This window comes from Astyanax mexicanus, chromosome 3 (genome assembly GCF_023375975.1).
Source record: "Astyanax mexicanus isolate ESR-SI-001 chromosome 3, AstMex3_surface, whole genome shotgun sequence".
NCBI lineage: Eukaryota > Metazoa > Chordata > Actinopteri > Characiformes > Acestrorhamphidae > Astyanax > Astyanax mexicanus.
This window is the reverse complement of record NC_064410.1, coordinates 62,510,485-62,526,473: the sequence shown is the minus strand read 5'-3', so window position 1 is coordinate 62,526,473 and position 15,989 is coordinate 62,510,485. Positions and strand designations below refer to the sequence as shown.

The 15,989-nt window shown below is 37.4% G+C and overlaps 3 protein-coding genes across 4 annotated transcripts in view; all 3 read left to right on the top strand.

Moving 5' to 3' along the window:
• wu:fc38h03 (acetylcholinesterase collagenic tail peptide) overlaps window positions 1-15,989 on the top strand; it is a 761,412-nt gene that overhangs the window by 444,154 nt on the left and 301,269 nt on the right. The gene's annotated exons all lie outside the window — the stretch shown is intronic.
• On the top strand, window positions 425-3,213 carry LOC103022940 (homeobox A2b). Its single transcript, XM_007239493.4, has 2 exons — window positions 425-1,684; window positions 2,204-3,213. The coding sequence occupies exons 1-2, from the start codon at window positions 1,327-1,329 to the stop codon at window positions 2,947-2,949; spliced, it is 1,104 nt and encodes a 367-aa protein (XP_007239555.3). The 5' UTR covers window positions 425-1,326; the 3' UTR covers window positions 2,950-3,213.
• Window positions 5,893-9,355, top strand: hoxa1a (homeobox A1a). Its single transcript, XM_015603134.3, has 2 exons — window positions 5,893-7,512; window positions 8,373-9,355. Exons 1-2 carry the CDS (start codon window positions 6,858-6,860, stop codon window positions 8,723-8,725), a joined length of 1,008 nt encoding a protein of 335 aa, XP_015458620.2. The 5' UTR covers window positions 5,893-6,857; the 3' UTR covers window positions 8,726-9,355.

The window sequence follows — 15,989 nt, the reverse complement described above, 5'->3', positions numbered from 1 at the left end:
TTTCAGTAGACTTTTTTTTTTTTTGCATAAGTAGACCTGAATAATGCTAAAGATTATTTGATTCGTGGCAAATCATTGGTTTAAAATCTATCATATTTACTAGAAATTATGGATTTTTATTTTATATCCAACATACATTTGACACAGATTGAAATATGCGTATATCTATTTGTTTCATTTTAGATACGTATCCACACACATACACATTCATATGTAGAAGCCACACATTTATAATTAAATTGAATATATATATATATATATATATATATATATATATATATATATATATATATATATATAACTGATTTTGATTTCTTGAGTTTTTACAAAAACTATATATATATATATATATATATATATATATATATATATATATATATATATATATATATATATATATATAATTTTTGTAAAAACTCAAGAAATCTAAATCATAATTCAAAAACTTGGCGGTCTTGCTGACAGTGTAAAATGTTAGTTTTTAGATATATTCATTGTAGATACATTCACTTATTTTGATTCTGTTAAAACCCGACCTAGCAGGTTCTCTGAAAGTGTGGATGACTGGATTTTATGCCTTTATGAAATTATGAACGTGTGTGTGTGTGTGTGAGAGAGAGAGAATGTGTGTGTGTCTGTGTGTATCTGTGTGTGTGTGCATAAGCAGCCTACAGCTTTCGGCTGAAGAGTAATAGGAGTCGAGCTGAAATGTGGGAGTTGTGTCATGTCATGATGCAGGAGATGAATGGCTGACTTTTCTAATCGGAGCAGGCGTAGCGTGGACGGCTCGAGCTGATGTGTGGGTGCACGGGCTGCTCTCCTGACATTTTTTTGGGAAACAATACATAAGAAGTGTGTATGAGTCCATGCAGCGATCACAGAGACGGGAGGAGGGACGCGTGAACGTCCCGTCACACCGGGATGCACCGGCTATTGCAACAACACCACCAAAGGGGGGAACGGTTCTGAACCTGACCGAGGCTATTTTAGGCCTTATTTACTGCAAAATAGCCATGTAAATAAACCTGCTTCCCACCGGGGAGCTTGGCTGTTTACAGGGCTGTTTGGGAATCGATCGTTCAGACAGTGGCTTCTTTTGATTAAACCCCAAATTGTCATTGGGCAGAAGCAATCATGTGACAGCTTTTCGGTCCAATTTCAACCATGTTTCCATGTGAATTCAATCCTTTAATAGTGGAACGGTCCACCTAGGACTGTAATCAGCATATCACAAAATAATAATAAATAGCACCTATTTTAATATCTTGTTTTGCATATTTTTAAGCACTAGCAGCGAAGTAAACATCTACTCCTCGCGAGACAGCCATGAATTACGAGTTCGAGCGTGAAACGGGTTTTATCAATAGCCGGCCATCGCTCGCGGAGTGCCTGACGTCTTTTCCCCCTGTCGACGACTCGTTTCAGAGCTCATCAATCAAGGGCCCAACGCTTATCCCGCCTCCCTTCGAGCACACAATCCCTAGCCTAAGTCCCGGGAGCCAGCCGCGCCATGGACGACCCCGGCACAGCCTGGACGGGGGCAGCCCGTTGCCTGCAGCTTCTATGCCACCGGAGTATCCGTGGATGCGCGAGAAGAAGGCCTCCAAGAAACACAACCATCCTCCTCAAACGACCACCGCTGCGCCCACGGCTGCTGGCCCCGTCATCTGCTTCTCTCCGAAAGGTGAGTGGGAGTGGGTGAACGATATGAGAAATTATGGGGGTCATGAAGGGGTATGCGTAATAAAATTTCCGTGCTCTGCTTAGATCCTTATAACGCAATAATCTCTTCACGTACAATTACTAATAGTAAATACTATTCCACATTTCCTGTCCTGACACTCTCCAACATCCTACAGTCGAGACTTTTTATTTATATACATATCTGACAGCAATGAAGAATGATGGATTACTGTTGTCCAGCGTGGGACTGCTCGTGCATTCATTAGATCCACTGTGAGTGGAGGGGAGCACGCGCCACATAGCTTAGCACTGCAATTTATGAGCTGCAAAGTCCTGCCAGATCCCTTGTTTTATACTCGTAATCTTGTTTTATGGGGATTGTGCAGAGTGCACCACGGTGACTTAGCCAACAACACTACGGCCACCTCCAGAGATAGGCCTGATTCTTGCGTGATTTTTATCTCTCGGCTACACTGCTGTTTTTCCTTTTCATATGTTCACTCTGTTCTATGTGCTCCAGGTTCACCCGAGCTTCCTACCGAGGTTGGTTTGGCGAGCGGTGGAGGAGAAGCAGGGGGAGGAGGAGGCTCTCGCCGGCTGAGGACTGCATACACAAACACGCAGCTTCTGGAGCTGGAGAAGGAGTTTCACTTCAACAAGTACTTGTGCCGGCCGCGCCGCGTGGAGATAGCAGCTTTACTGGACCTGACCGAGCGTCAAGTCAAGGTGTGGTTTCAGAACCGTCGTATGAAACACAAGCGGCAGACCCAGACCAAGGACGGTCAGGAAAAGCTGAGGAACACAGCGGCTGAGGAGGACAGTGGTGCGCAGAGCGATGAAGAGACCTCTGTGTTCGAGCCTAGCCTCGGTCAGGAGTCGAGGGCCCTCCCGGATAAAGATCTGCGTTCCTTTCAACCGGAGTCATCTTCAGTTTCTCAGCAGCTTCACAACTTCTCCATGTCGCCCCTCGGTCTTAACGACCTGGACACGTCTCCAGCCCACAAACACGTCTCCAGCCCCTCACCCACGCTATCGGGCCACAGACCGCCCTCCTCCAGCCCGGACAACTGCAGCTCCCCGCTGACTCTGGACGTGTCTCTGAAGGACTTCCACGGTTTCTCTGCGGATTCGTGCTTACATCTGTCCGACGCCGCTTCGCCGACACTGTCCGAGTGTCTGAGCACCCCAGAGCATCTATCCACGGATAACTTCTGCTTTTTCACGGACGCTTTAAGTACAATCGATCTGCAGCATCTGAACTATTGAGAACTGCGACACTGGAATGATGTGCTCTTCATCTAAAGGATATGTTGTTATCGCTTATTTGTCAGATGGGCACATCTTCCTGATAGGTTAACATTAAATGGTTAAAGGTAAGATTCTCTGTGCATAGAATGCTGTGTATCATAGACTGTATGCAGTAACGCACAAACGAACCAATGAATAGGTTTTAGCTAAAGATGGATTCGACTGTTTTTATTTTTGTAACAGATATTTTTGTTAGAATAAAAATGTGCTTGTTTATAAAAATGTGTCATAGTTACAATTTGGTAAAAAAAATGTAATACAGCTTTTTTAAATGCAAACTGCACAGATACACCACATTGTATTACACATCTTTGTCCATTAAAATAATAGCATTGCTAAAGTAGTAACAGTATTATGAAAATGCACTTCTCTTTCAAAATATTAATAAAGCCAGTGGTGGAAAAATTGAGAAAACACATTAAGATATTATTTACTGAACTGAACAAAAAAAAAAACCTGTAAACGGGCTAGATTGTTAGATTAATTGGTGATTTAAAAGTTGCAGCCTTGCTGGTCTACTGCTAAACAAACAAAACAGTTTGCAGACTTGAAATAAAATAATATAACTCAAAGAAACTAAATAAATAAAATCGCACGAAACATGTAATAAGAATATAATAAGAAAGGGAGAAATAAAATAGTTACTCTCATACTCTAACTTTAATAGATTTGATAAATATGCTTATAAACACATTAGTTTGGTTCTCTTGTCTGATAAGCACCGATAAGCACAGCCACTCCAAAAGAAGTAAGTACTCATGTTCTCGTGTAGCGCGTGCTAGGAGGTTTACAGTTACACCATCTATCAAATTTACAAACTTTCTTCCTCTATGCTGTAAAACCCCAACATGGCTGATTTTTTTTCTGGACCTGTGCTCTTTGTTTGGGGCTCTGCTCCAGGCTCCGCGTGGGGAAATGCCTGGGATGTTTCGTTCTCTGCCAACTCATAAATCAAAGTCTTTCATACACCCTGACAGCACGAGACAATGGTAGTGACGTCCGCGCAAATAAAAGCCCAGTCGCGTCTCCCTCTCTCTTATTTTGAGATTGTTTGAGACTGTTTTGGGGCGCAGAGAAAACCCTGCAGGGACGATCGGTAATAATTCATTTTTATTGCCGTTTTAACACCAGGCGTAAGGCCAGTGTACATAACCTCCGTAAGAGGCGTTTTTATAGCGCATGGACAAGTCATTCATTTCAACTCTGGAAGTGGAAGTGGGTTTTCTGGCCTTTACGGTGTTGTGTCATGACATTAGAAACATTAATGCTATTTAAGTACATTATACAACTATGGGTCAAGTTGTTGGGACATGTCTGTGTCCAATTATTGTTATACTATTATATTATTATGGCTAATTGTATGGCTAATTTTATTATCAATTAGTAGTAACATTTTATTATTAATTAGTCGTAGTAGTTGGGCAATGATTATTATTATTATTATTATTATTATTATTATTATTATTATTATATTTATTATTATTATTATTATTATTATTATTGTGCATTTTTGAGACCACTATGCTGATACTACTACCACCAAAAAATACAAATAAATGAATAATAATAATATTGAAACTGAGAAAAGAAAATTCTATTCTATGTGTTTAATTTTACATATTAGACATATCGTTTTTTTGTCTTAGCCAAGATATATATAAACGCTTAAACATATACAGTAAGTTATATAAATAATCCCACCGGAGCGTCGAAGGCCTATTAATTTTTTACACCAATATTTATAATATATGTGAATACAGGCATATATCCCTGTGTGAGTGTGAAATATTCATTCACCAAATCCTCTCTAACAAATCATGGGAAGAGTTTTTTTTCCCCGATCGTACACATACACATGTTCATGTCACTTCCAGCTTTCTTCAGCCTTTTCACAAAGAAGAACAAGCGTTTCTGCGTGGGAGAAATCTCTCTCTCTTTCTCCCTCTCTTTCTTCCTCTCTCTCTCCCTCTGGGTGGGGGTGGGAGGGGGCAGGATGTGAGAAGTTAGAGGAGGAGATGAGAAATCCTGCTCAACACTCAGCGCCATTTTGAATGAAGAAAAAAATACACGAAAAACAAAACAGGCGCTATTTCTCCTCCAGCCAGAGGGGGCGCTGACCCTCACTCCTTACACACTTTCTCACTTTCACTGCTTATCTGTGTTTTGTGTTTTGGCCATCCAAGAAACATTACAATAAACTAATAAACATATTAAGCAGGTATTTAACTCTTAATATTTGTGTGTGAATTATTTTAAATCCAACTACAAGGAAAACTTAAGGACTAGACAAGGCCATTCATTTCTTGGAAACACTTAAGGTCAAATTAGGATTAATATTGTTCTCCACCAGGGAACTGCAGTGCCTATTAATAACGCTGGAACTCTGGGGTTCATTAAATTAACTTTCACCCTTATCAAATTATCATAGGCAGGTAATGAAAATGCCACACTGCAGGCTGGCATAAACAAATAATAATTAGTTTATCATTTTCATGCTGTGCAGTATTAAAAATAAAGCTGCTACAATAGGCTGTTTGAGCTATGCCATAGAATAATCACATTTGTTTCCCTAAAGAACCCTTCAGTGGAGTGGAGGAATCTTTAGATTTTGTTAATATACAAGGGAGGATATTTAAATTATTGTGAATCTTTTATGTAAATGTCCTTGCAACTTTGAAAAAAAGTTGCTTTCACAGATTCTGTCATACAGTTAGTTTGACTCACCTCTATGTCTGTCATAGAGGAACTTTTTAATGTCTGCAAAAAAATATTTTAGAAAAATATTCTTCATGTTTCTATTACAAACAATGTTATCACTTTTTTAAAGTACCATTTTTAGCGCTTTCAAAATTAAAAGTGTTCATTGTTAGAACAGAATGTGGAAAGTAGCTAATGTGTTTATAGAAGCTAATCAGCAAATAAACACTTAAATTCTATGTGAAAAATCTTTGTAATGTTAAAATAACCTGCACATAAAGGTGATAGATCAATTCTTACAGTTCTTACCTAATATAATATTTTGTTATTTGTATTATTTATTGTTGTTTGTTTTAAAGGTTTAAAGAGCCTTGGCTGAAAGTAAAGCTTTTTTGCCAATCTTTTCAATGCTCTTCACACACACTCTACTCTTTTTTTTCAAGCAATGGTTATATATTTAAGACATGTTCTGCAGATCTACAGAGTGAATCAAATGTTTAGCATTTATCACGGATACAGCCATGCACTAATTAGAGAAGCTAAACTCTGGTCCGGTCTTGCATACGGCTTGCCGGCTCAAACACTATTGATTTTAGTCACTTGTCAGGTTAGGAAGGTGTGTTTAATTCCGGGAATGAACAAACCTTGCTTACATCCAGGGACCAGTAAAAACGCGTTTGTAAATATAGAAGTCAAACGATTTACGTTTTACCGCTATTTGTGTGGTCCTAGACTTTTGATTTCTGACCTTGCAAAATCACGTATTCCATTGGTCTCGAACTTGTCCTACCTGATGGTTCAAGTGTCGGATACTTCACACACGTTTCTCTCACGCCCATCGCTCCTCAGCATCCGTGCACCTTAGTTCCTCCACTCCTGCGCTCTGCTGTTCCATCAATTGTTCCTACGAGTAGGACCCAATCGGTGCGCTGACGTCATTGATCGACAAGAGGTCGGAATTTACATAAGCTTACTCTTTAACGACTATCTGTCAGCGCGAGGCCACTCAAGCTCAAGACCCAACAAAGCCACTGGTCACTGGCTGACCCGGCTCACGTGACTGTCAGTGTTCATTCATATCAGCCTCGCGCGGTACTCTCCAAACGCGCGCTGATTGAAGGTCTGGTGGTGTCAGACCGCCTAGAGAGTCCGGTCAGGAAGATGCCAGAATGAGCACGTTCCTAGATTACTCCGTGATGAGCGGCGGGGACGGAGGTGGCGGGGGCTCGTGCTCCGTTAGAGCTTTTCACACAGATCACGGAATTACAACTTTCCAGTCGTGCTCGGTCACGGTGAACAACTGCTCTGGAAACGAGCGGTTCTTGTCCGACAGGGCATCACCGGACACCGTATCCAGTCATCCGAATCAGGCTGGGTCCTACCAGTCCTCCGGGACCCTGTCAATCGCTTACGGTGCGCACCCGTCCTACGGGAGCCAAAGTTTTTGCGCCGGTTATAATCCCTACCCCCTGAACCAGGACGCTGATACGACTGGTGGGTTCGCTCAGTGCGGCCCCCTGGTCTACTCTGGAAACATTGTGCAGCACCACCACCACCATCCTCACCATCCTCATCATCCTCATCATCATCGCCATGGCTACAGCGGTAGCAACGCGCACCTACATCACGGGCAACTTCAGTACGCAGCCGCAGCCTACGGTCATGGTCAGGATCAGGCAAATCTGACCTTCGTGGGGGGATGCTCAAACCACCTATCTCCTCTGCATGGCCACCACGATACGTGCTGTTCACCTCTGTCAGACGGCTTGTCCACGGCGCAGACCTTTGACTGGATGAAGGTTAAGAGGAACCCCCCAAAAACAGGTACATAAAAACAGGTCTGGGGGGAAAGGGGTTCATCTTTTTAAAAAAGCTTTTCATTTAAAAGTTTAACTTTAACTTTAAACATTCGTTTTAGGATGGCTTAAGATGAAGTTGTAGAGTTCTTGATCAGGGGTCTTGCTGATTATAAGGCATTTGTATTGTCATTATAATAGAGGGGTTTTGGTTTGCATTATGTGTCTTTAAGCCATTCAATAATTAAAAAATATAAAATGATTTTGCTCAAAAAACTTTATTTTTAAACTACTGTAAAACAGTTTAATCAAGAACCTCATTCCTAACCATCTTGTTAAAAAAAAAAAAAAAAAACTTTGTGAAGCAGCTTTTTAGAGGCACTGAAGTTTTTAAGAGATATTTAGGTCCATTAATTGTTATTGCAAATATAACTCTTTTTTTTGCCTTACAGAGATTTATGTGTCCCTGAACAAAATAAAATATTTTAAAAAACATACCTCTCCAATCAAATGTTTATCTTTATACTGTCATAAAACTGTGTGTCAGATATCCTGCTCTTGAATATTAAATAATTGGTGTAATAATGTTTCTAAAAGTTCTGTGAGGAGCACTAAAGTCTTCAAATATCTAAGTTTTTTTTTTTACCTTTACTTTGAAACTGCTACATTTTTCTAAAATACAATTTGTCACAATAAGTCAGTCTAATTGGCTTTGCCTACATCTTAAATACTTATTTTGAAAGACTACTTTTGCAAATCAACACAACAACTTCTTACTTCTGCTTCATAAAAGACTGAAAACTCAATGCAGTAAATTAAAAATCTCATTTATACTCCAGTAATGTGTAAATTGTGTGTTTAATGACCTTCATTCTGTTTATTTCTCAGGTAAAGTAGGAGAGTACGGTTACGGTGGGCAGCCCAACACCGTTCGCACCAATTTTACCACAAAACAACTAACAGAGCTGGAGAAAGAGTTCCACTTCAACAAGTACTTAACCCGTGCCAGGCGTGTGGAGATAGCTGCCGCTCTCCAGCTGAACGAGACTCAGGTGAAGATTTGGTTTCAGAACCGTCGCATGAAGCAGAAGAAACGCGAAAAAGAGGGTCTGATGCCCAAGACTGTGTCTGAACCAGGAGATGGTCCAGAAAAGGCGGAGGATATGTCCGAAAAGTCTCTTTCTGCACCTTCAACTCCATCTCCTGCCTCCACATCTGCTGACCACTATTCTTCAGGCTAAAGGCCTCAATATTATTTTCTATTGATGGGAAAAAGATGATGATGATGATGTTGACAACCATGACTCTGGCCACAAACTTTGTAGCAGTTAGAGTGCGTCAACATAACTGGACATGCCCACCGGTATGAGCCGCGATAATGCACTATTTTTTTTAACTTTTGACCATTCAGTGTTTTGTGTTGTTGTAAGCTGAGTTTATTATATAGCCTGTTGGATTCCAATTCAATCATTAATTAGTTAAAATTATTGTATGTGTAAGTGGTCAGCAAAAGTTGCATAAGCTGTATTCATGCAAATGCCCTAGCTGGAATGGGGACGCTTGTACTCTTGTTTTGATGCCTACCTCATGTACCAAAGAATGGAAATTTTGTGGGACTGTGAAAGAGAAATAGAGAAGAAAAGGAAAAGAGAAAAAAGGTATGATTAGATAAATCTGGCTTGATGTTGTACACTCCTAAAACTACCTGCCATGGAGGGACCACCTTTGGTTTCCTTTTAAACCTTTCAATTGAAGGGTCTTTGAGAAACCTTTAATTTTGTCTGAATAAGAAGTGCTAAAAGAACCTCCACGTAATGTAGTTCTAGAAAAGTTCTAGAGAACGTTTCAATTGGGGGTAAAAAAAAGAAAAATCACACTCAAAAACCTATTTCATGACATGGTTTCAAAAGTGCTCCTTCTGTGGCATTTCTAGCAGTACATTTCTAAAGAGTGTATACCTAGATTAGACCAGCTACCTCGTGTTATCAGCCTCCCAGGCTGTTTGTTGTGTCAAGATTGGCTGTTTTAGTGTATCATCAAAGCTTCTGCATGATGCCCTACACTCAAGTAGCTGACCTAAACATCCGTGCTGAGTTTTATCAGTTGTGAGTGATGGCTTTGGCTCTGTTCAGTGTAATCGTGGTTTGGAAAAGTGTGAATCTCTTATCAGGAATACGGGTCAATATGTGTAAAATAAATAACTTTCTTTGCTATAAAAGTACTAGTGTGGCTTCTATGTACTACTTTTAGTAAGTGCAAGCATTTGTATGCACCTGTGGCCACTTAATTGCTGGGTTTAATATGCATCCTAAAAGGTATTTTGCAAGCATTTAAAAATTCACAGAGCAACATTAAAATACACTAATGTACACATTTACAATGTCATTCTCAAATCTCTGTTACGTGCACGGACCTGATGATGGGTCTGCGGTTTGGCAGGACCTTTAAAGGTTTCTTTAGCACATTGATTTGCTTGTCAATACTTTCATCACCACTGGGAACGCAGCTTCTAACTCTGGTGGATGTATGCATCCGAGCACACTGTCGTCCCTGAGGACGAAGGGCTATTGGCAGACTGTGTGCCTGTTTATCTGAGGGGTGGTGGTGGGGGGGGATGTTTCTGTCGCCATCATTTGCGATGACAACCTTATTGAACTGATTATAGAAGAGATATCGAGGGCATGAAGGGAAGAAGAGACAACATTGATTAAATCTTCTTCAATCTGATCGCTGTATGATCCCTTCAGTGCTGGTGACATGTCATTCCTTCAGCCAGACAGTTTTTATTTTTATTTTTTTATTCAGAACCAAGAGGTAGTGGTCTATTTTGAGTTAGGTAAATATGTGCAGCAACAAATCTGAACTTTGAGTTGAATTTAAACTTAATTGAGTTTGATCTGTTGATATTTGCAGCTTTATATTAGGTTTGACGCTTATATTTTTGAAGCTCACCTTCAGTGTGTAGTCATTCTCCTTAGGCTACCTTAAATAAACTTAGTTTACTGCCTGGCCTCAGTCGTAGTAAACTAACTCAGTGTTGTCCGCTAGACTGTTTACTCTACTCTGTAGCATTTCTTTCCCTACGTAAATTACGTTCTATGTTTATTTAACTCATATTTTCAGCAAACATTACTTAACATTTGTAACACAACCGATTTTCTCAAATTATTTAACTAAATTAAACTTTTCAAGGCTTACAATGAAGTTTGATCTCTGATCGCCATTTCCTGTTCTATTCCTGTTCATCGCTTGAATGTTGAACACTGTTGTAATGGTTCTTTGTGACCACTTAAACAGTGGTTGTAATAAACAGTCTAAATGGAATATTAAAGCTGGAGGAGGTGATTTTGCATAAATATGACATTGGGTTCTCCAATGTGGTTTATTGTATAACCCAATGGTTCTCAAACATTTTAGAACATGTACCACACACAATCAAACAAAAAAGTCAAAGTGCCACCTAAAAGTCATCAACAGATACATAGACTATGCAAGCAAACTAATAGTGAACAACATGGACAAAAAAGGCAATGTGTAATAACGCAACAATAAATGAATGCTAATAACCTGTAGCTATACTCCAAATTTCAATAGAAATGCTGCAAAATGACTTTCTTTTTCAAGTTGGTGACATTGTTTTCTGACAGTGACAATATGTCATTGTATCATGTGAAAACAAGCAAATTCTAAAGATATTTGGATATCGCCTGGTGCCCACATGCATTGGCATGTCCAATCTTTTGTTTTTGATAAATTAAAAACATTTATTTGGTGGCGTACCAGCTCGGTGGGCTTCACATACCACCAGTGGTACACATACCTCAGATGGAGAAACACTGCTATAATCTATGTATTGTGTATCTTTCATACAATTCTTAATTCTTATTGAAACGTCAAGAGTAATTTAACAAATATAATACTTGGTTTCTAAAATTAAAATTAATCACCTACTCCATCTTTAACCCTTTGATGGTTAATTTTTTTCATTTTAATCATTTTTACCCGTAAATGTTCCAAAACTGTTTCAAGTAAACTTTCTTGTTGTTTTGTTAAAGCATAAAGAACCTTCACATAACACAAATGTTTTTCTATCATTATCATCTAGTATATTATTCAAACATTTATGTGTTACATATCTTCAACAACTGTTAAACAACTGTTACTTCACAGCAAAGAACCTATAAAGAACCTTAGATTTTAATTTAAAAAAAAATATTTTTAAGTAGCTTAGTGTTGGAATTTTTTAGTAAAACAGGAAAAAAATAAATATAGTCTAAAGTCTAAACAGATCAAATGTGTCTGATATGAATGCCTTTACACTCATAAAAGTTAAGAGTGCACAACTTTTTGTTCCGAAAATAACCATGTTTTTTTAAGAGATCTGTAAATGTAAAGAACATTTTAAGCAAGAAAAAGACAGTTCATTTAAGTTTTTTTAAACAAATAAAGATTACTTCAAACTGGCAAATCTCTTACAAAAATAGATGTAGGAAAATAAAAGTGTATTATTTTAAGGCATTATTTAAAGAACCCTTTCTAAAAACTATTGCTAAAGCTGTAACAGTTTGCTTTATGAAACAGAAAGTTCTTTCAGCTTTTGAGAAGCTATGGGTCCATCAGCCTCAATGTCACAACAAGCCAGGAGATAAGTCGAGATAATGCAGATAGAGAGAACGTCTGAACTTCCACTGCTTACCGAAGCCAAAACATATAATATATATATATAAACTGTTAGACGGTAGTTCATTCCGTTCTGGTTTAATTGTACTCAGCCTTTTCTGGTTTCAGTAGAGAGCTCGTGTTGTTATAAAAGCTGTAATTCCTCGTGTGCACATGAGCGAACCATGCACACCCCAAAAGGCGCGCGCAGGGTGAAATACGGCCTTGATTAATGATCATGGTTCACCTTTACCTTGAATGCACCTGAGTAAGAGTGCAATGTGTTCCTGCGAGTGGAGCCGGAATGTCCCGGGACTGTGAGTTTAGCGCCGCCGTCTCGCCATCGTCTTTGTAAGTGTTTTTATCTACAGACTTTTTTTTTTTTAGTTTTTTGGATTATCTTATGTGTTATTACTTCAAAATAACTGTCATAAAGTGTCTTATCTATATGCAAAAACTAACAGAACACATCTGATTTATTATTATGCGAATCACTCAGATAGAGTTTAGATTACAAGTCTATTTACATGCATATTCAATGTAATCCAATTTATTCAACAAATTAAAACGTTACTATTCTGCAAAAATACTTTTTTTCATTTTTCACGTTTTGACATAATGGGAAACAGACAGTCGTTCTTTACATTGAGTACAAATGTCAAATATGAAGATGAGTGGATCAATAGAGACTGTCTATAAAAGCAGAAATCTTTTACCATTGACTTCCAACAAAAACAACAAATGGATGGATGAATAAACAAATAAATAAATAAATACATAAACAAACACAAATTGATGAAAGCTAGAGTGAAAGATAAAGAAACTGAGTGAAAGAGAGATTTAACCATGCTAAGACAATTTAAATACCAAATCTTAATTCATCGCCCAGCTGGGAATTGAGTTGAGCTTTTATTCTCACGGTCTCACGATTTTAATCACCGGGCCTGATCAGCTCGTGACTATGAAATCATCAGCGCGATTTCACCTTCTAAAACACAATGAGTTAACAAAAAAAAAAAAAAAACACGTAGGCTTTTTTTAGTATACAAGGCTATTTAAAACTTTCATATTTAAATTCATTTTTAGATTATTTTTGTTTTGTTTTTATTATTAAACACAAGCAAATAAATAAAAGAAAAGAGGCATTGCTAAATCGCTGTTTGTAATTTGAAACTGCTGTTATGTTCGTCGTATTATTTTACCTGTAATTTGTATGATAGTTATTGCGATACTATTGATTATTGTTTTTTGTATGAACATATAAAATATCTTTGCATATGACAATAAGTTGTTTTTTTTGCCTCGACAAATAGGCATTGCATTTTACAATATTAGAAACAAAACAATAACAGAAATGCATAAATGTGTTTGTAAAAAATATATAGAAACACCAACAACGCTACCTTACTCCTAGTTTTACTATTTGACATTATATTTATTAGCATTTGTGTTTTCCTGCAGTAATGCGCTTTGGATAAGAATCCGATATATTCCTCTATTTTTTCTTTTTCCTTTCTTTCATTTATATAAATTCCATTAATTTTTTAGCTGAAGCAGAGAAGGCGTTTTCTCATTAAATGCATAATTCATAAATGAATTGAAGGGAATCGTTAAGTAGACTATTACACTGAATGCTTTGTCGGGAGGGCTAATGGTGAGTGAAGCGCATTAGGCACAAGAGAAAAAACCCGCGGGTCATCTCGCGGTCAGCACGTCCCGGGGTGTGTTGTCTCAGCAGCTGCAACTAAAACAAAGTTTTCAGTCTGAACCGAGAGAAAACATCTCCATATAAGCTGAGACTGATCTGATGATTTGCTTGAAAATTCGTATATTTAACTAAATTGATTTATGCTTTTTTTTGGACACAGTTTCGCCGGCTTGCTTCAACAGATCTAGTCTGTACTTATAAAGAAGAAAAAAACATATCTGTGTACATAAAAAAATATATGTGTATAAATTTTGTACATACATATGCACTGTATCCTTAATATGCATGCTATGAGTCCTTCATATATACAGTATTTTATTTGTAGATAAATAGGAATGTTTGTTTGTTGAAATGTATCTCATGCTTAAAATGGTCAGTCATAACATATTAGTCTTATATTAAATATATTTCCATATGTGACAAATAAACTGCATGTTGGATGTATTAAGAGTCGCCCATAGATTATGATGTAATTTGTTAAAAAAAAAAAAAAACAGGAATCAATAGTTCACACCAGCAAATTGCTTATCCAATACTTATTTACAGACCTTTGCAGCTAAAACATAAAATAGTTTACACATACGGGAGGATTACAGGTCTTTCAAGAAGAAAGTAACGTGAAAATATCGTATTACAAGACTGTCAATGCTGAAAAAAATGTTTACTTAGGTTTCCGACTCTGTTCTCTCATCATTCTCTGAAACATCAGTGATTGTCATGTATATTAACGGGCGCTGAAGCGTACTGGAAGCTCTTGGGCTTTGCATACGCTCGTGTATTTGTGACGTTTTTGTAATTATACACCTGTCTGAGGACTGTTAATCACAAAAAATGCAGATATGTCATGAATTTATATTTGTATTTTATTTATGTTTATCAAAATTTCTGCAAATTTAAAAAGTTAGTGATTGGTACTAACAACGCCAAACGTCCTTGACAAAACTAAATGAAGTATATTTAAATCGTTTGATATGGCAACGTCGTTTTAACGTCATACATTCAACCATACGTACCAATTGAGTATAAAGAAAGTTACCCATCAATACCAGTCTGATTACTGAACATCTGATCTCAAAAACACTAAAACAGTTAAACTAATAGAACATGAACATGGTGTTAAAATAAAAAACAGTTACTGCAAATAGAAGTAAAACACTTTTTTATTCCTCCATCCAACCGTTTTTAGAAATTATATGGTGATAAAATGTAAAATACTAATTCAATAGGCAGAAGGTTGAGGACATTATGTTGATTCAACGTTACAATTTCAACGTTTGAACAAATATTTAACATTAAATGTTGCTTCAACGTTGAAACAACGACAGACATTACTTTAATCATATTTCAACCACAATTCAGTGTTAATGGTCGGCTGTGTGCCAGCTGGGTAATATACCATATACTTTAGTACTGCTGCATTTAAACTCAATAATAATCCATCTAAACAAAAGAAAAAATAGATATATTCAGAATGCATTTACTAACATATTTACAATTCAGATAAATGGACCAGAACACATATATAAAACATATTTAACGTACATTAATGTATTCAAATACTTGGCATCTATAAATTTAGCCAATAAACAGGAAATTGTAGTGGATTGATTTACTTGGTGATAAACAAGGTTAATTCCTATTCCTGTGAGGTTCAACTGTTACCATCAAAACTTTTGTATAGTAAATCATTATTTAGTATACTTTTAAAAAGCACCCCTTACAGATCTTGGTTTAATGTTGATTATTCACTAATATTCACTAATTGTATTCCTGTACAATAGTGGAAACTAGAAAATGTTCACATGTGTTTTGCAGTTTCATCTAGTTTTATTATGACACATGAATGTCTCTCTTTAAATACATTATTTATTCATTCCAAGTTTCCTGTTCTTTACTACAATCCAGTTTCCAGGAATTTTAAATCCTGTTTTTTTCTAACTTTAAAATTTGACCCATAATTTAATAGGAGGGTTATAAAATAATCCAAGAATTATGGATTTGCTTGTTTTACAAAACAAATTTTGGGAGGAGGAAACATGCATGAAGCTCCTCCTTTTTCCATTGTAGTGTCCATACAATACAATTCCCATCTCTTTTCTCACTCTGTCTCCACAGATCTCTCACTTCTCCAGTATCTC

What these genes read in the sequence shown, in the direction of transcription:
- hoxa1a (XM_015603134.3), top strand. Translation starts at nt 6,858, where the DNA reads ATGAGCACGTTCCTAGATTACTCCGTGATGAGCGGCGGGGACGGAGGT. An exon ending in GAGGAACCCCCCAAAAACAG is followed by an intron (nt 7,513 to 8,372) that starts GTACATAAAAAC and finishes TTTATTTCTCAG; the next exon opens with GTAAAGTAGGAGAGTACGGT.
- LOC103022940 (XM_007239493.4), top strand. Translation starts at nt 1,327, where the DNA reads ATGAATTACGAGTTCGAGCGTGAAACGGGTTTTATCAATAGCCGGCCA. An exon ending in CATCTGCTTCTCTCCGAAAG is followed by an intron (nt 1,685 to 2,203) that starts GTGAGTGGGAGT and finishes TATGTGCTCCAG; the next exon opens with GTTCACCCGAGCTTCCTACC.